Here is an 18,211-nt window from a genome sequence, read left to right as displayed (position 1 = left end):
CCTGGAACTCTTGTACTTCCATCTTTTTCCTTTTTTTCCTTTTACTCCTTCGGTTTTTTAACTTCAGTATATTGATTTGAAATACAGCTCAATGGTACCATCACTCGTTGCCAAATAGTTGCAAATATGAAGTGCGTAAAATCAGAGATACATAAAGTTTAACTTACGACTAATATCAATTTAAAAGAAACTAACAATATGGAAGACTCATAGAATTGAAGACAATTTTTGACAAACAAATGTAACGGACACCTTATTTATGTATTTCAATAATGGATTAATCGCAGTGGATTAATTCACCAAACAGATCAATGAAAGGAACGGAAATCGAAAGGACATTACCAATAAATCCAGCGTAATTGGCTAAGGCAAAACGGTCCAAGCATTCTCTGGCTATCGGTAACAATAAAGTGTTTGGAAGGCAGTCCAATTCGTGCTTCAGTTGGGCTAAACTTTTCGACTCCATCAATACGTCCATAGCCACATACTCGTCCATTTTTGAAAATAGCACTGCCTGCGTCTGAACTTTGTCATAAAACCTTTGATACGCTAAATCCCTCCTTGTTCAGCAGAAGTCTCGAAACGAAAATGCTGTAGAAAGAAGGTTTTGATCCAATTCGCCAGACAGTTCCTTTACATTTGGGTGGGGTTGAGTTATTCCGAATGTTTCGGGGTAGTGGGCATTGAGCATATAGCTTTCAGTGCTTTAGGCAAGTAACGAACTCTTAATAGATTTGAAATTTGCAAGAAGCAACTCCATAATAATGCACTGAATTTGTTTTCAGCTTTCATGGTGATGTTTCATCATGTTAATGAAAGAGATTTAAGTATTAGTATGTCACTATTTTTTTTCCGGGTAGATTGCATGGTACATAGCTCTTATACTTAATAAGATATTGAACTAATTGAGCCACGAGAATATTTTATGCGTTGGGCATTTCACTCCAATCCATTACGAACTCTAATTGATTTTACCGTGTAACCAACCATACTTCCCTCAACCACTTTTGAATTTTACACTTTATGGAATGCCTTGTTTCATCATTTTTATTCGGCTTACATTTGTTTTTGCATTGATATCCACACTTATATGAGTGTGCATATTTCTTTGTTTTATTTTTCATCACTGTATTTGAAGATTCTCTTGCGTGCTTAAGCATAATTTGCTTTAAAGTTCATATCTATACAATTCTTCTTCCGTTTGATGTCTTTCGAAATTTAAATTCGTTAGTTTACTATTTGTTAGTTTATACGGAAATCAACTTTGGGAAAAGCAATGAGAGAAAAGCAAATTTTTATGGCTTTAGGTGTTTAATAAAGAAAGCAAAGGAAACAGAGGTTAATGGATCATTTTGGAAGTCCATCGCAGTCGACATCAGTGATAACATCACTTGGTGGTCAGACATCGAACAGTAGTCATACTGTTGGCCCAGCATCAATACTCACTGGATCAGGGCCTAGTTCCATCCTGGCCTCTGCTAGTATTATTGGCGGCCCATCAGTAACGCTTGGACCAGGATCAATAGTAATGGGAGGTGCTGCTGGTGGATCAACACCAAATCTGAGTAATGTTGGCTGTTCTGGGCCTAGTTCAATACTTACAAATGCTGGACCAAGCTCTGTGCTTGGCGGCAGTATGTTGGGGCAACATGGCGGACCAGGTTAGTCATATATGCAGTACATATATATATATATATATATATATGTATATATGTGCATGCATATATTTCCAAAAGTGAAATGAATTACTTCATCATTGCCGAAAATTTCAAACTCAGTTTTGTTCTGAAGTTGTGGTTGATGATACTGCTTATTCTTATGTTATGCAGACATCGCAATATGCTTATTTCAGGATCAGTGCTGAATAGCCAAGGTGGTCCAAGCTCACTGCTGAGCTACAGCGGTGAACGAGGTGGACCTTCAAGTGTTATAAATGTTGGTGGAAATCCCGGATCGGTTTTCCAAGTAAGTTTTTCTGAAGTGGAAAATGTAAAAATTATTCATGACAAACATAAGGAAGTTACCATTACTAGCCGTGTTTCAGGAAATGAATCCAGCTTCGGTAGGTCCAGGAAATCTTGCAGTGCCAATGACACCCCTTGCTGGTGACCATTTCCAACCAGCATCAAATATCCCTATGGTTTCAACAAATCCACCTCAAACGCCCGGATCACAGTTGATTGACATACCGTCACCAGCGCTTCAAAACATAGTGTCTACTGTTAACTTAGGTGGGAATCTAAAGACTGGAAAAGAATTTTTTCACATTTTTGAAGACATTCATGATTTTTGTAATCGTCAATTGCAGGTGTACCATTGGATTTGAAAAAAATAGCTCTTCACGCTAGAAATGCGGAATATAATCCAAAGCGTTTTGCTGCTGTAATAATGCGTATTCGTGAACCTCGCACAACTGCTCTGATATTTTCATCGGGAAAAATGGTTTGTACAGGAGCAAAATCTGAGGAATCAAGCAGGTATGTGGTAGTTGCAAAACAATACTTTGTCCCGTTGTAACATATTAATTATGTTTTTCCTTTTGGATTCAAGCAATATTCCTTCGTATGTCATTACTCAATGGGTTAATTTATATTTGAGTTTTAGACTTGCTGCACGAAAATATGCCAGGATAGTACAGAAGCTCGGTTTCAACGCAAAATTTACTGAATTCAAAGTAAGTTAACTACGATAAATTGGGCAGAAAACCGATGATAAAGAAGAGATGATTACACGAAGTATTTTTAGATATAAATGACTTAAGACATCTTTGATTTCCATTTAACGAACCTGATTCTATAATATGGCTTATAAAGAAAAGTATTATAAAATACTGGCTATTTTGGTGTTTGCTTCAGGTTCAGAATATGGTTGGTTCATGTGATGTGCGTTTTCCCATACAATTGGAGGGCCTGTGTTTAACACATACTCAGTTCTCTACATATGAACCGGAGCTCTTCCCTGGACTGATTTATCGAATGGTAAAACCACGAGTAGTACTGCTTATTTTTGTTAGTGGGAAGGTAAGCCTAAAAATTGTTTGGTTCAAAATCTAGTTTATTTGCCAGAAGCGCGAACCAGGAGAAAAGGTTTATGGGTTACATTAAAAAGTGAAGTCTAACAATGCTGAATCTGGATGTCGCACAATGTTGAACTCTTGAGGAGCTCCTTGCGTATCTTTTCTGTAAGGCTATCGTTTCGCTATTAAGCATAAAACATTTACTGTGCAGTAAGAAGTTTATCAGTTTTTCGACTTTCATAGACTTGATGGAATTATAAAATTCCTTGTTTTTTTCAGGTTGTTATAACAGGCGCTAAATATAAAAAAGATATCGACGATGCATTTAATCAAATTTATCCAATTTTGAAAGGCTTCAAAAAATAAAGTGGTATCTTTGGTTCCTTCATTGTTATTGTTAATGGTGGTGATAGCTTCGAGTATGTATTTTCAATTATAAATTTAAACATCACGCCTTCTATTGAGCTGAAAGAATTCGCGAAGAATTTTGATCTAATCAAACGTAAAATTTCCCATTCATTATCCAATTTTGACATCTATAAGCGAATTTTTACAGATTTAGGATGGTTATTAAAAGACGAGAAGTGAGAATGCGGTGGTGATATGACTGAGTTTTGATTTTCTGAAAGTAAAGGTGGTGTATTGAACTAAAAGAATAGCATATGACTAGGTAGTTAGGTAGTAAGTCAGTTCAGGTTTATCCCACATATCTCTTCCTGTCATCCCTCACTAACTTCGAAATTTTTCGGAAGCTGACAGATAATAGTGATGTTTGATATTGTTCCTTTGTTCATTATAGTAGTCGTATTTTTTTTTTTCCGTATATTTATTATATTGCCCACTCATGTAGACATAGCTTTGAAATGGACTAATGGACTAATCATACTATCATTCTGGCACTTTGTGCTAAGGACCATGTCCATATCGATCGTTTTACTAGGTAATTATATTGCACATATGCGTTCTAAAGTTATATTTGTCACTTTTAGAACCGCAAAATCCATCCGTTCCCTTTTGGTTTAATGAAATGTAAATTCCAATCAGCTTGGAAAATTTATTTAGGGATAAATAACACTAAACAGATTAATCTGTTTCTAAGATAGAAGATAGAGATTGGATCAAATAATTTCAGAGGAATTCTGCCTTCTTCAGCGTTATATAATATTTAATGAGGCTAAAGAGGATCAAATCCTTCGGTTAGGGAACGACAATTTTGTTTGTGCCAAATCACAAGTTGTCTCATTCGATAGGAACGTGGAAACTTGAGCAACGAGATCCAGAAAATGGTAGCGTGTATATCACTAATTTTTATTGAACAACGAAGACTTTCAAGTACAATTTAATAAATTTTGAGGACAGATTCGTCAAATAAATGGCACGTGAATTGGATCAACTTCTTTTTCCGCTTCGTTCATGATAATCTTTTTGTAATCAACATAACGGTATTTTTTTTGTAAAGTCTGCGCTCGATTCTTGTGGAAAAGTATACGCGACTGGAATAGTCGAAGAGCTGCTAGAGAAAATACTACAGTGTCGTGCTTTACTAAGCTAAAACAGTTTATTCCATAGACTGGCATAACGTTGAATGTCGGTATGTCGTCGCACACCTTTGCCAGGTTCCCAGATACCTAAATTCCAGTAACGGTTGAGTTTATTGCATTATAAAGAGGTAATAGAATGCCATATCTGTTACAGTGTATAATTTCAAATCATTAGCTGGTACCATACAACTGTAGTCTTTTTCGCTTTGTTTCGCTTAACAATGTTGAATTATATGAATTATCTCAGTCAATGTTGCACACCCATGTGTGCGAACCGAGAGAGATTATTAGAATGGAGTGAGAATATGTTAGCTGAAGAATTCGAAATTTAAAATAAAAAGCAGAGTTAATTCGTTTACTTCGGAACTTTCGTTGATAAATAATACTGAATAACCCCAGTTTCTGGAATCCGCGAGGTCGTGTACAAATTGGGCCTCATCACTCGGCAGGCTAGCGAAATCGTCAACGATCACCAAGTCATTCTGCGCATGTTTAATTGTCACTGCTACACATAAACCTTCCAACCTAATCGCATCTGGCAGAACATAGAACCATGTCTTAGGTCCGCGTATTCCATTAGCGAAACTAAAAACAATATTCCAAAAGAAAGACTGAACAGCTGATAACTGGAATACAGATAAAATGCATATGTCTGAAGAACTACAAGTCCGGCAATTGCAAACTTCTATTTAAACACACGCCAAGAACGCACCCGCCCAAACGAAAATGGGGAGATCTGATTGAACCGGCATGATGTCGACCAGTTTTTTTCTGTGGCCACGGCTTATGTCCACCACCGGGCATTTCTTTCTTGGATAGCTGCTTCGTTATAGCTAAATTTCGATAATTCTCTTGCCAAGTGATATTACGATGCAGCAAATCAATCCTTGGCATGGTTCGGAAAATACATGGATGTAAACTGATTAAATCCACCCGAGATTCCTAGAAATTATAATGGTCTAAAAAAATGATATGTCATATACAATAGTGATTACGTCCTTAGTTTAGAGATGATTCCTTTAAATCGATCCCAGACAAATTTCAGAAAAAGCAGTCCCAATTTGATCTAGTGTTAGTATTCGGAATCATGATTTTAAAATCGTACCTGTTTTTTTGCCAGTGTTGTGACCCATGCCTGAGGGATTTCGATAAATGGATTGCTTCTTTCGATCTTCCATAAGGCTAGTTCTTCCGAAGTTGCTGGGATTTCTGAAGCATTCTGGCATAAGCCCAGCACACTCCGACGCAGTGGATTTCTTCCAAACAAGGAAAGAACTCGAATCAACTGAGCTGATGGCATAAACTGGAACTGGAACTTTTCTCTCGAATAAAGTCACCTGAAACAAAAAGAAATGAGCTAACTTCACCTTGAGTTGGTTGTAAGAGAATACATAATCCCGGAAAGAAATATCAGGTTGTTGCGCAGGAACTGAAACCAGATTTACTTCACTAGTTCAGATCGAAAGTTTGGTAACGATGATACAACAAACCATAAATCTTGCCCTTGCAAATCGAAATAGTGAAAGATATCACTGGGAAATATATTCCTATTTTTGGAGAAACGCTTTCTGCAGATACTGAAACGCATCTACAGCCTTGTTGTTTACGAAAAGTAGTTGCAATTTAGAGCACCGATATTCATCATTTTCGCATAAACGTAAACAAAAAAATGACAAGAAAAAGAAACAGTTAAATTTATTAAGAACGTAAACTAACAACGACAGTTCCTTGAATAAAACAGTCACAATATTCGATCAATGATAATAAGTTTACTAAACCATACTGGTTACTAGTAAAAATTCCTAGTGAACTTGAACTTGTTGAAATGTAATATGAAATGAAGATTTGGACAATACTGGACGCTTTTGGTGATGGTCAGCCCACAATATGGAAAATTAAATACAACTCTGTGCTTTGAAATCATCATTAAAAAGATGAACTGGTGGTTCTTTGTCATTAATTGCAATCGCATAGCTACAATCTGTCATATTCCTAAATAGTTTTGGTCGCTTTTTAACTGGATGACCATCATTCTGAGAGTCGTTATCCGAAGATTCTTGATCCTGAATTTCTAATTATAACATCACAACACACCTCAATCACTTCAAAAATAAATTTACTAAATTTACTATATTTGACTATACCACTTACTGCTTATACTATAAGGAAAACGAGAACTTTTTATATATAAGACAATTTTTCCGAAATGCAGCTTGCAGTGCAGAGCAGATTTCTGAGTGACTTTTAACGTTTCCTTTTAAATCGATCTTTTAAAATAAAACAAAACCTGGTTTCTTCGGAATTTTTCCTCCTCCTTGTATTTCAAGAGATCACTTCCAAATTTTCTGGATAATAATTTCGTAAAGTACTGGTCGTCATTTTCCCAGCGCACAAACGACTCCATCCTTTGCACCCCTTTGTCAACGAAATTTGCCCTTCTTGCTACATTTATAAACCAATGTCGCTGCAACGCCTGCAAAAATGAATGAAAAAAAAAAATTTGATGTATAAAACTCAGAAAATCAAAAAAAAAACTGACATATCCATTTTATTTCTGAATGAAATTTGGATAAAAACATTTGAATAAAAAAACTGCAGTGCAGTAAAATGCAGCAAACCTTGATTTCCCACAGTGAGCTTTCCATAGCTCCACATTTTTGTAGATCCATTTGTTTCTCGTCATAGGGATCATCAGAAAATATTTCTGTAAAAAAATAATTTTTGGATATTCGCGAAAATCGAGATCTAGAGCATTGTAGGAATCCACAGATTCTCAGAAAAAATGTATGTCTAGAAACTATGAAAATATTGCTCATGTGCTCGCAAAGAATAAAATCGAATAAAAACGTCAAACACCTGGATTATCCCTATGCACCAGAAATTCCACATCCTTGTGTCGTGTAATCAAATTTCCTATTAAAGCAAATAAAGGTTCCTGACACGAAACAGGGGCTAAAAGAGTCAGCCAAGACAAACGTTTCACAAATGCTGCGACAATGTATATCGGAAGGTGTCTGGAAATTTGTATGAACATAAAATATTCTCCAGTGCTACAACAACTACAACGACAAATAAAAATGGTGATAAAACAGATGATGCAAATAATAAGAAAATAATTGTCCTGAAAGAGAATAACTATAGACTTCGCTGAGTTTCAATACGAATGAAGTAACTTACGATGATGAAAGAAAAGTATCCAGAAGTGTGAAGAATTTTTTCCGATAATTCAGATAACATACAGATGGCGTTATCAACCCGTAAGCGAACTGATAAAAATTTGGGAATTCGCTGAAAATTATTAGAATTTGAATATAAAGTTTGAATTAAAAATCTTTCTCTTTGCGAAATTCAAAATTGGTTCCACGCCTCTCTCTTTAGCTTTGTAAAAGGAAAGGAAAATCTTAAATCCAAACTGGTACCTTGTATTAGGCAATTAAACGTCTAAAGTAATTAACATATGTGAAAGATTATGTGAGAAATTAATTTATAAAACAAAAAAAGAATGAGTTTTACGAACTTACAAGTTATATTTCACAACCAATTTGAAAATTCCAGCTAGAGAAAGTATTGCAAAAATTTCGCCCATTTTAAAAATGCGAAATAAGAAATCGCCAATAAGAAAAGGCTCCTTCAATGAATCGATCACATGTTCGCTCAGATATGGTATCATCTTTTTCAACAATGGCTTGGGTAGCTTAAACAAATAAAATCTACCATATACAATAAATAATTAGTTTATATTCTCCAAACTCCTGATTTCCCTGCTCAACCCTAATTTCCTTAGGATTTTTACGAATTCGATTAGTGATCTGCGTGCAAGTGTACTTCTTGAAAAATTGAAGGTGTTGAGAATCATAAATGAGTAAAATATTACTAGATGAATGAAATTCAAATTGCTTCGCATACCTCATGCTTCGCTAACAGTAGCCAAGCTTCTTGATAGTATCGTTTTGCTTTTCCGATTTTCCAGTGTCTACTTATAATATTGCCTGAAATTTAGGAATTCTAATGAGATGGACGAAGTTTCCAAAACAAACAACAAAATAATGGAAATTTATAGATTCAGGAAGAAATAACAGTATTACCTTTTGTATCGTAAAAAGCAGTATGCATATTTTTGGACGGAAGAGGAAGAAATCGCAAAAAATGATACATGTTCCAAAATTGCACTTCCTCATGTAAATCCTGGAAAAATTGTGAAGAGTAAAAAGAAGTCAACTTTGAAATACTGAAGAATAATCATGAACTTACAGGTATTCTAGGGATGATTTTCTTTAAAATCAAGATATACAAATCTCTGTGTCGAAAGAAGTCAGAACCAAGTTCTTTCAGCCTTTTCGGACCGATTTTTTCTTTGTTAGACAACAAGTCTACAATTCCCTAAAAATCAATATTACTCAACAGAATAGCACAAAGCAATCAGTTAGTCTTCAGGGAATTTCTTAAGGTTGGAAAATTAAAAGTAAAATCGCATCAAACACCTACGGAAAGTGCATAATTTAAAGGCTCGGCTACAATACGCTTGCCTGTTTCATCGGCAGAAAATGCTTCAATCTTCATTAACTCCTCAGCCAAATCCTGTAAGTATTCTCTCACCAGTTTATTTTTGACCGTCACCACTTTATCTAAACTAAAAATAAGCAATTCGATCCCCTGACCTTACTCGGCTCCGTTTTGTATTACGACGGTTACAAATAAACAGAGAAGTGATTAAGGAAGACGTCATCACTAAAATGCAAAGTAGGTCAAGCGGACTTCTGGAACATTACTTCCGACTCAATGCTTGGCATTTCAGAGAAGACGATTCAAAAAATAAAAACTTATATTTTTACTACAAGTCCGAACTAGAAGAAATGAAAAATAAGATCACCGCAAAGAGTGATTACCTCTGGTAAGAAAGTAGCAAACATTTCCTTCCAAATTTTTGCATCGTTTCTGGATTCCATCCGACACTCGCTTTCGATATTATGACAGATTTGTTATTCTGAAGGAGAAAATAGTTGTATGATGGGATAGTCGATCGTAAAGGATTTATCACTTAAGTACACCAACGTCGATAAATGCAAAAGTTGACCTTAAGTAAACCTTCAGCATAAGAATTGACAGTCCAGACAATGGAACTGCCGTTCTCGTACTTTCAAGGTACTAGTTTGCATGAACCATTCGACAGGTAGATGGACCGACCGGATAGGTAAAGTCCGAATTCGTGGGACGTTGTGGCCTTGTGTCCCTTGATGAATATCATCGGCACACAGGGAGAAAAGATCCATGTCATGGATAAATACATAGTTGGGAAATGGGGTGCCTTAAGCTATGAAAGGAATTAGGTTGACCAGTACTATCTGCATGTGGTTTTCCACCATTTTGGCAATGTGTTCAACCCAGAAATGCCTCATGGATTTTAAGTTTCTGATCACATACATCATTTTCATATTCCGTCCGTTTTTGCCTTTTCCTCCGTACTTTTTTGCTTTTGTTAATATTTAATGAATTAGAAATGGAGACAGACTTTGGCTCGAATAAGCCTGTACGAGTTGCACTTCATCCTTTATCAAGTAAGCGACTTGCAATTGGATTCATAGATGGTTCTATCAGATTCTTCAACTTCGATTTACTGGAAGCGAAAATTGAGGTTAAGATTACAAGCATTTTTTTTTCTACTAAATATGAAATTGTATGTGGTGAAAAATGTATTGATGAAATTAGATGAACAAACAGTGATTACACGATAAATATTTGCAGAGATTGTCGTAGTGTTATTATTTTAAAATGACTTTCTTCTCAAAATTGTATTCAGATCTTAGCCTCGAGAAAACTAAAAAGAGCTGTACGAGAGCTTTCCTTCTCCAATGATGGCGAGCAGTTGTTTGCGGTTTGTGAAAATCGAGCACTATGTGTTTATAATGTTGAGGCAAATAAGAGGTGATGGAACATGATTTAATGCGTTTATATACATTAATCTTGCATTTACAGCTTACGTAAGGAATTGAATCATTTCTTACGTAAGCTGTAAACATGGAGGGGTTGGAATTAACCCTCCATATACGTTTGCTTCCGAATAGCATGTCCGATATCATAGGGTCACGGTATATCACGGTATCAAGCATTGTGCACACATTTTGTACAGAAGTGTTGCACCATTGCTTTTTTTGAAATCTCAGAAGGAGAAGGAAGAGAAATTTTAAGTTTCAGAAAATGAAGTAATGAAAACGAAATAACCGATCACGTCTGCGAATCAAGTAGGAAGTGAAGCTTAATTTTTCTGAAGTTTATCTATTAAGGATACGATGCATTCAGAAAAGCCATGAGCATAAGATTAACGCACTGTTTGTTTTGCCAGATGCGTCAATGAAACATCAACAAGTTGTGACAGGCGATGAATTTGGTGAAGTAAGTTATTTCATATTAGTCTTTTTTTAAACAAACGAAGCCAGATGCATGATGAAAAAGCCAGATGAAAAAGCACTGTTAGCATAAATTTGACCCATCAATCTTAGCACAAATCTGATTAGTGATCTTGCTTCATATACCTTATTAAAAAATGATTTTTACGAAATACAATTCTATCACTGATATTTTGTTACTTTGGTTTTTAAGCTCCCGAGACCTTGCGCAATTTTTTGATAAACCTTTTACTTTTATAAAAATATTTTTTTCACGAATATGCTCAAGTTCTTTGCTTGTTAAGATAAAGTTGTGGGATTTACGGGTGAAGAAACCACTGGTTAGCTGTTTTAATGAACAGGAAGATGTTATAAATGATTTTGGCGTTGCTGGAAATGCATTGTTAGCAGTTAGTTCTGATGGAACTCTAGGAGCATATGATTCCCGAAGACAGAAGTTACTGGTTAGGTCGGAACCGATGCATAGTGAACTTTTGTGTTTGGCTGTCACGCATAAGTTAGTATTTCCAATTTTTACATCGTTTTTTGCTTAATTTTTACTTACCAGATTTTGTAATTGTGCTCTTTGAACTCATTCATCGGTTCCACCCAGTTTTATGAGAAAAGTATATCATAAATTCGCTTATATCTAGCGACTTTAGCAGGTAAATGTATTAATTTCAGGTATTGTTACGTTGGAAGCGGTGACGGCTATTTGGAAGTTTTTAAGACAAAAGAATATGGTAATCTCTTGCAAAGGATTAAAACAGATCATCCACTAGGAGTCGACTCTGTGCAGCTTCTTAGATACGGTGTTTTATTAACTGGTTCAAATGAAGATGATCAGCTAAGGTTACGGATTGCATCTTTTCTTTATTTTTAGAATTCCAATTCACTGAATTTGCATAGAAAGCGTAATTCCACTATTTCCGTTTCTTGTGAATTCGATTTTTGTTGTTTTTTTTATAATTCATGAGCCGTTATTTTTATTTCAGTGTTCTTACACATTTTTTTTTTTTTAGGATAACTTATTCGGATCCAAATAAAAATATGGGTAGTGTTGGTTTACATGTCGGTGGAGTGCAACAGTTATCGATTACCTGTGATCGAGAATATTTTGTAAGTGTGGGTTGGTTGGAATCAACTGTTAAATTCTGGTGTTTACCGGAGCTACTGGATGAGGTCGGTTGGTTTGTTAATGATAGCTTTCCATTTTCTAAAAGGTATCTCTTGTCACATAAGCCGTCATTTAAAACTTGTACTCTTTTTTAGATACCAGTATTACACTCGGACGATATTCCATCTAAGAAGGTGCCAAAATCATCACATTTTTTCAACGACCTCATTAATGATGTGTGACTTTTCATGTGTACTTATATTGCATTTATTATTTTCATACAATAAAAATATTTTTTTCTAGTCTGTTCTTCCCATCTTATTGTGTAAATTAATTCGCGTAATTCTTCATTCATATGTTTATGTAGAGACTCATTTTATTATCCTCTGATACCTTTGATTTTATACATGACGTAATTCCGTGTGCCATCAAGAAGATGGAAGCTGGAGTTATTAGAATTCGGCTAGGTTTTATTTTGAAGAATAAATAGGGAAAATGGTTTTTCCTGTATGAGCATTGGTGAAATTAGCATGCATCCTGCAACCTGTATACGGTAATGAATGATAGTAAGTTTGTTGGTTTTACGAGTTATTTTATGTGCGTTTCTTTTTTTTTTATTATCGTATGTAGTACGAATGGAAGGGATCACAATTTTTCCAGAAAATCTGATAACTTTACTGATATTGTGACGACGTTTCATAAACCAAAGTCCTTAAGATTTTTCCAATGTAATTTACAGAGTCAACAATGCAGGAAGAAAGGATTTCGTGCTTAGCTTGCGGCTCATTGGATAGCTTAAATATTTGTCCAAGATGCGGTCTTGCATATTGTTCTGTGAAGTGCTATCGAAGTGAACAACATCGGAAATGTTCAGAATTGTTTTATTATGAGTGTGTCGAGCAAGAATTGCGTCTTCGGGGTGGTCCACAAAAGCCTCCGAAAACTTTTGAAGAATTCATAAATGAACAGCATGCAAAGGATTTTTCAATGGATGTGGGAATTCCGGGTACCTCAGTTTTCTTTCTTTTTTTTGAAAAGATGTACTCTGAAACTATGAAAAAGTTGTATTGAAAAAGAAATTGTATATATATGGTTCTGTGCTCGCGTGACCAAGTCGCATAATAAACACGTCGGACAACGAATAAGAAGAGAGGTGAGTTGTGGATTAAAAAAGGTGTGGATTATTTGTCTATCATATACTGATGGGAGTGTGACACGTAAATCGTGATTTGGCTTTGACATTTTTAGATTAGAAAAATTGCAATCATGTTTTTTATGTAAGCAAAAGTATTGGTTTTTTTGGATTCCGTAATGTCTCATATTTTTCTTGGAGATGTGTGTGTCATTTTCCATCAGTTGTTTCATTTCCTCGGTACTTTTTCCAGTTCATCGTACATTCTTTAGGTGGTTCTAATCATCTGATAGACTCAGATGATGATGATGATGATGATACTGTTGATAGTTACTTGGAGGAAGTAAAAGACGGATGCATTTCGGAATATCAGTCAGCCGATGAACGTGAGCTGGATAGACAACTAACATTAATTGGTATTGGTACAGACAATGAGAGTCTTCTGTCATCACTGAACGATTTAGAGAAAAAGTCGTTTACCATGTTCTATAATAAATTATTAGAACAAGAAGCTGATCTTGGTCGATCAGTTTTCACAAAGAAACAAGAACCGAAATAGAGTACTAGTGTATGTATATAAATTATACGTTTTTTTTCTTTCTTTTTTTCTAAATCTTTGTTGTATTTTGAGCTTTTAAGAGCATTAAGTCCTTCCATGGCAACAAACCTTTACGAAGAAGGAGTACTCATATTCACAATTGTTTTCGGAGTTTTTTAATTGCCTTTCGGATTGTTTATGCTTTCTAATTCGAATCTTAGAAATCCTGTCAGAAATTCAGAAATGTATCTCGGATATTGAGATTAAGTATGTCTACATTGTTTATGAATTGGATGTTTATTGCATCTGTGTTTTTGATATTCTTGAAATCATAGATTTAGCATTTATCTTCTGGGGAAAATATCTTCGAAACCCTGTTTATAAAGGCAAGCTGATTATCTCCTGGTTTTGGAGTGTGTAATTGTTTGCACTTGATTAAAATTTCCAAAATTTTAATTCAGAGAGTTCATCTTAGATGAAAAGCTGGATAATGCTGAGATACGGGCTCAATTGCCAAATCTGCGGCTTTTTTGTTCCAGACAGTTCTGCAACTTTTACTTTATGAAGGCCATACCACTTACCAGAATTTATTTGCGAAATGCTGATGAGTAATTTTATATTGTTTCCTTGTAAGACGTTAATTTATGGTTTCGGATTTTTTGTTTATATTTTCGGAAATTTAATAGAAATCTAGAAATTACTGTATTTGTTGTTCTGTGCATATGAGTTGACGGCAAGGAAATTTACCGTACGATTGTACTTAGATTATTATTATCAGTTTGACTAGAGAAATGTATTAAGATTTTAAGGAAGACTTGCACTTCAAATTTCAGTATGGATTAAAGTTGTTTTTCTCCTTGGTGGCATTGGTTGATTTCTGTTCAGTGTTTCAAATATATATGGAAAAGCTGTGTCGATGTTTGTTACATGAATACTTATACTACACGCAAATGCGATCTCCTATATGATATAAAAGCAGTAAGGAAGGGTGTTAATGCTTATACTGATCAGTTAGGATATCAAGTTAGTCTGTCAAGCTTTCACAATTTTAGTTATGCTCATTACTTTGCTGGGATATTGGAAGTTACTTCTGAGACAGGCAAGTACGTCTGTTAGAGCAGAAATTGTTGGTACTCATAAAGTGGAGAAGGTAATTCCTTAATTCATCGAGATTTTCTTTATTTATTGCTGACGTTATAAGTTGAATTATTTGTACACTGGTGTTTATTTGAAAAGATTTTGATTATTTTCATGAGTTTTTAATGTTAGTGAAGGTTCCAATCACATTAATTAATAAATATTCCTTCGAAGGTCATGAATGCGATCGAACAGGAATGGAGGCAAAGAGACACTCGTCTTTTTGCCGTTGTGTATATTGATAAGCGTCAATTCAAAGTATCGGAGAATGATTTGATTGTTTTATACGATAATGTACCCCTGGATGTGGGTGATGAAATTAAGTTGGAGAAGGTTATTTTTAAAAAATTCAAAATTTAGAAGCTTCTTTTGGAGTGTTCTAAATCTAAACAATTTGAATTTTGGAGAAAAAGTGCTTTCACTATTGGGTTTTATTCTGTTTATGGGTACATTTGTATTTGTTTTTCCTACTAACTTTGTTCAATGAATTTTCACTACTGATTTTTATTTCAAGCTAGGAAAAATGAGTTATTTTCATCGTTGAAAATTAAGGTGAATGATGGTATTTTATAATGGTAAAATTCTGTTTGACCTAGTTTGTAATTTGCGTATTGCGTGCATTTCTTTTTTCAAACTCTTGAACATTTTGATATCCAGACTGTCAACAAAGTCTTCATCAAAAAAAAAAATCTTGATGAGGAACTTGCAATTTTAGATTTTAGCAGTTGGTGGCAAAAATTTCACATTATTTGGTCGGCCACTGATACATTCACCAACAGTAGCAGTTAATGCTACTGTTGTTGAAAAAACGACATCTTATCCACAACTCAGATACCTGATGAACAATCATGCAAAAGCGCGAACTCTTCACTGTAAATTCTTCTCATAGGTTTTATAATTATTGTTAGCAAATTCTACACAATTCACAAATAAATCCTTAACCCCTATGAAATCTTTCTGGAGAATTCCTTGAAATTGATATTTAAACTAATGAACATTTTGCCCATGATCACTGAGTTTGCATGTTAACTTCTCATTGTTGTTTTTTTTAGGGATGAGTCGTGAAACAACGATATTAAGGATAAATGATATTAAAATCGATAGTAAGAATCTGTGATCATATGATTTTTCGTTCGTACAAATTTTGTTAAATTTTAAATTAGATAGAAAAGTAGTCTCAAACATGACGACAATTTCGAACAGGAAAAGGAAGGTCCGATTTCTTTATGAAAATAATCTAACGAAACAAGCGGTAAATTTTGCAATTAAAATTTGGGCCACCCATCTGATGGTGGATATTGTAAATGGTCGATGCAACATCTCATTTCCTTGTTTAAAATTAAGATAATGCAACTGTGAATAAAAATTTTAGTGTTATTTGTTGAATTCTCAAAGGTGAAAGACCTGGTTTTCGGGGAGCTTATAGATGTGTCGACAAAAAATTTTGCTGCAGTCGCATACGTCTGCGTACATTTGCTGACGGTGGACATTTTGCAAAAATGATTTGTGACAGGGGCGGGTTCGGTATTACTATAAAAGTGTCTCATTTAACCCAAATTAACCAATTTCTTCCGATTCCTTTGCACTAATTTCCTTTTGTTTCTTTTATGAACAGTTTTGTCGCTGACGCGAAAAAAATCTTTTGTGATCTTTCATGATAATTTTTTTTAATTGTTAGGTCTTTTATGATAATTTTTAATTGTTGGGTGCCAACCATTTGCACTAGTGCACAGTAATTACATATATAATGACGAGAATATTTTCTGTGGTACCTTAACATTCTGTATAAAAGTGTGATGGTGTGATAGGGAATGAATTTCAGGCGTACACCAGTCTTTTTTGAATTTTTCTTGTTTTTTACATAGCCGATTTACACCATATCTTATTTGAGACTCCGTTATAACTAAAATCCATCGGTATCACTAATTAGTATAAGCACTGTCACACATGATAATAATGGTAATACTGTAACACAATAGTAATTGCAGTGATTAGTACGATTATGATTATGATCTGCTGATAACTGTTGCTGATTGTTGCTATATGTTTATTTTCACTTTCAAATTAATTCGTTAAGCTATTTCAAAGCAAATAAACTCATAATTGATAAACGGGCGTGAGATGTCTGTGGAAAATGCAACATTGGGGGCGATCGTATTTTCCGGTGCAACACTCCTCATTTGTTTGCTAGCGATCGCGGCAATACACAAGGATGTGACATCCATTTGGAGTGAACTAGATTCGGAAATCGTTTCTTTCAAGGTTTAAGTCTTTTTGTTCATTGCACTGCTGATAAAACTCTTCCGGTACTAGAAATGCCTAACATTAAACCCATTAATCACTTTTATTTAGGTTAAAACGGATGATTTGTGGAAAGAAATGATCGGTCTTGGCGCTGGTACCGCGTCAAATCGCTTACGTCGTCAGGCTAACTACAACATTTATGACAAAGGTAAAAAAAGCGGTGATAGTTATGACAATTCTGGCGGAGGTAGTAGCGGTTACGACAGCTCGTCGGGCGGTAACTCTGGTAGCAGTTATGGTAGCTCGGCGAGCAGTAGCAGTTACGGCAGTAATAGTAATGATGACGGTAATGGATACGATTCTAGCGGAGCGAATTATGGCGACATACCACCAACAGTAGTCAACGAACGGTATAACAATCCATACAATGTGAACTCAAAAGAAGGTAATCCTTTTGTTTCCATTGAAATTTTCGCAATGAGTAGTAGTAGTAGTATAGCTAAAGGTTGAATGAGAATAATTACAGAGAGAAGGGAGAGAGAGAGAGAGAGAGAGTAGGTTTTGCAATTTCAGGTGACAGATATTGTGTTAAAAATATAAGACAAAAAACAATTGACAAAATTTCAAGCATTAAGAAAAATGACATTTGTTTTGAAATATAAGATAAATTTAATTTTAAGGCCAAAATACTTTTTTTGAATATTTTGCATTATTGTGATGATTTTGAACTTTTGCAAAACAATTGTTAAGTGCTCCCCAGTAAAATGAACAATAATGAAGAGAAGAGCAGCGAAACCGAAATTCATCCGAAAAGTTTCGCCCCAAGCAGTGAACCAGTGGCGGATGTTGGCGATAACACTCATAGGAAACCACCTGGTATCGGAACTTTTGTCTCACCAACACGCTATGGTAGCTCCGGCAGTCAACCAGGCCAACAGTTTCGTCCAATTAGCGGTTCTTTCATACCTCCAGGTTTTCCAAAAAATGGATGGTGTGGTATGTTTCTATATCCTCATTTTTTAGTTCACTTTTTAATTTTAGAATCTATCCACTTTATATTTAAATTTTTCTTCACCAGACTTCCTTAAACCATTTCAACAGTT

General features: G+C 35.0%; 8 protein-coding genes across 8 annotated transcripts in view; 5 read left to right on the top strand and 3 right to left on the bottom strand.

The window, feature by feature from the left end:
* Positions 1 to 277: 277 nt before the first annotated feature.
* LOAG_17019 (hypothetical protein) lies at positions 278 to 496 on the bottom strand (the record flags this gene model as incomplete). Its single annotated transcript, XM_020449678.1, has 1 exon — positions 278 to 496. One exon carries the CDS (start codon positions 494 to 496, stop codon positions 278 to 280), a length of 219 nt encoding a protein of 72 aa, XP_020306767.1.
* An 804-nt stretch (positions 497 to 1,300) lies between these two features.
* Positions 1,301 to 3,436, top strand: LOAG_01904 (TATA-box binding protein). The gene is made up of 7 exons (XM_003137442.2): positions 1,301 to 1,661; positions 1,853 to 1,965; positions 2,045 to 2,231; positions 2,309 to 2,477; positions 2,605 to 2,674; positions 2,856 to 3,020; positions 3,296 to 3,436. Exons 1-7 carry the CDS (start codon positions 1,343 to 1,345, stop codon positions 3,380 to 3,382), a joined length of 1,110 nt encoding a protein of 369 aa, XP_003137490.1. The 5' UTR covers positions 1,301 to 1,342; the 3' UTR covers positions 3,383 to 3,436.
* Positions 3,437 to 4,380: 944 nt separating this feature from the next.
* LOAG_01903 (hypothetical protein) lies at positions 4,381 to 9,347 on the bottom strand (the record flags this gene model as incomplete). The annotated part of the gene is made up of 16 exons (XM_020445888.1): positions 4,381 to 4,644; positions 4,917 to 5,142; positions 5,270 to 5,499; positions 5,663 to 5,860; positions 5,925 to 5,986; positions 6,461 to 6,620; positions 6,845 to 7,030; positions 7,176 to 7,261; positions 7,414 to 7,571; positions 7,735 to 7,845; positions 8,079 to 8,251; positions 8,464 to 8,546; positions 8,643 to 8,742; positions 8,809 to 8,937; positions 9,043 to 9,135; positions 9,327 to 9,347. 16 exons carry the CDS (start codon positions 9,345 to 9,347, stop codon positions 4,381 to 4,383), a joined length of 2,280 nt encoding a protein of 759 aa, XP_020303704.1.
* Positions 9,348 to 9,625: 278 nt separating this feature from the next.
* LOAG_01902 (hypothetical protein) lies at positions 9,626 to 9,827 on the bottom strand (the record flags this gene model as incomplete). The annotated part of the gene is made up of 1 exon (XM_003137440.2): positions 9,626 to 9,827. One exon carries the CDS (start codon positions 9,825 to 9,827, stop codon positions 9,645 to 9,647), a length of 183 nt encoding a protein of 60 aa, XP_003137488.1. The 3' UTR covers positions 9,626 to 9,644.
* A 227-nt stretch (positions 9,828 to 10,054) lies between these two features.
* LOAG_01901 (hypothetical protein) lies at positions 10,055 to 12,343 on the top strand (the record flags this gene model as incomplete). The annotated part of the gene is made up of 7 exons (XM_003137439.2): positions 10,055 to 10,189; positions 10,355 to 10,479; positions 10,839 to 10,947; positions 11,246 to 11,457; positions 11,625 to 11,792; positions 11,963 to 12,122; positions 12,213 to 12,343. 7 exons carry the CDS (start codon positions 10,055 to 10,057, stop codon positions 12,297 to 12,299), a joined length of 996 nt encoding a protein of 331 aa, XP_003137487.1. The 3' UTR covers positions 12,300 to 12,343.
* Positions 12,344 to 12,790: 447 nt separating this feature from the next.
* On the top strand, positions 12,791 to 13,995 carry LOAG_01900 (hypothetical protein). Its single transcript, XM_003137438.2, has 2 exons — positions 12,791 to 13,063; positions 13,462 to 13,995. The coding sequence occupies exons 1-2, from the start codon at positions 12,805 to 12,807 to the stop codon at positions 13,746 to 13,748; spliced, it is 546 nt and encodes a 181-aa protein (XP_003137486.1). The 5' UTR covers positions 12,791 to 12,804; the 3' UTR covers positions 13,749 to 13,995.
* Positions 13,996 to 14,771: 776 nt separating this feature from the next.
* Positions 14,772 to 16,111, top strand: LOAG_01899 (50S ribosomal protein L21). The gene is made up of 4 exons (XM_003137437.2): positions 14,772 to 14,877; positions 15,039 to 15,197; positions 15,580 to 15,736; positions 15,917 to 16,111. Exons 1-4 carry the CDS (start codon positions 14,782 to 14,784, stop codon positions 15,979 to 15,981), a joined length of 477 nt encoding a protein of 158 aa, XP_003137485.1. The 5' UTR covers positions 14,772 to 14,781; the 3' UTR covers positions 15,982 to 16,111.
* Positions 16,112 to 16,861: 750 nt separating this feature from the next.
* Positions 16,862 to 18,211, top strand: part of LOAG_17018 (collagen alpha-1(III) chain) — a 3,199-nt gene continuing 1,849 nt past the window's right edge. The window contains exons 1-3 of the mRNA XM_020449677.1: positions 16,862 to 17,126; positions 17,217 to 17,553; positions 17,859 to 18,104. Of these exons, the coding sequence (XP_020306766.1) occupies positions 16,986 to 17,126; positions 17,217 to 17,553; positions 17,859 to 18,104 (724 nt within the window). The 5' untranslated portion in view covers positions 16,862 to 16,985. The remainder of the gene's footprint in view (positions 17,127 to 17,216; positions 17,554 to 17,858; positions 18,105 to 18,211) is intronic.

This window comes from Loa loa (genome assembly GCF_000183805.2).
Source record: "Loa loa unplaced genomic scaffold supercont3.34, whole genome shotgun sequence".
NCBI lineage: Eukaryota > Metazoa > Nematoda > Chromadorea > Rhabditida > Onchocercidae > Loa > Loa loa.
Note: the sequence above shows the minus strand (reverse complement) of the source record. Positions and strands in the feature narration are given on the sequence as shown.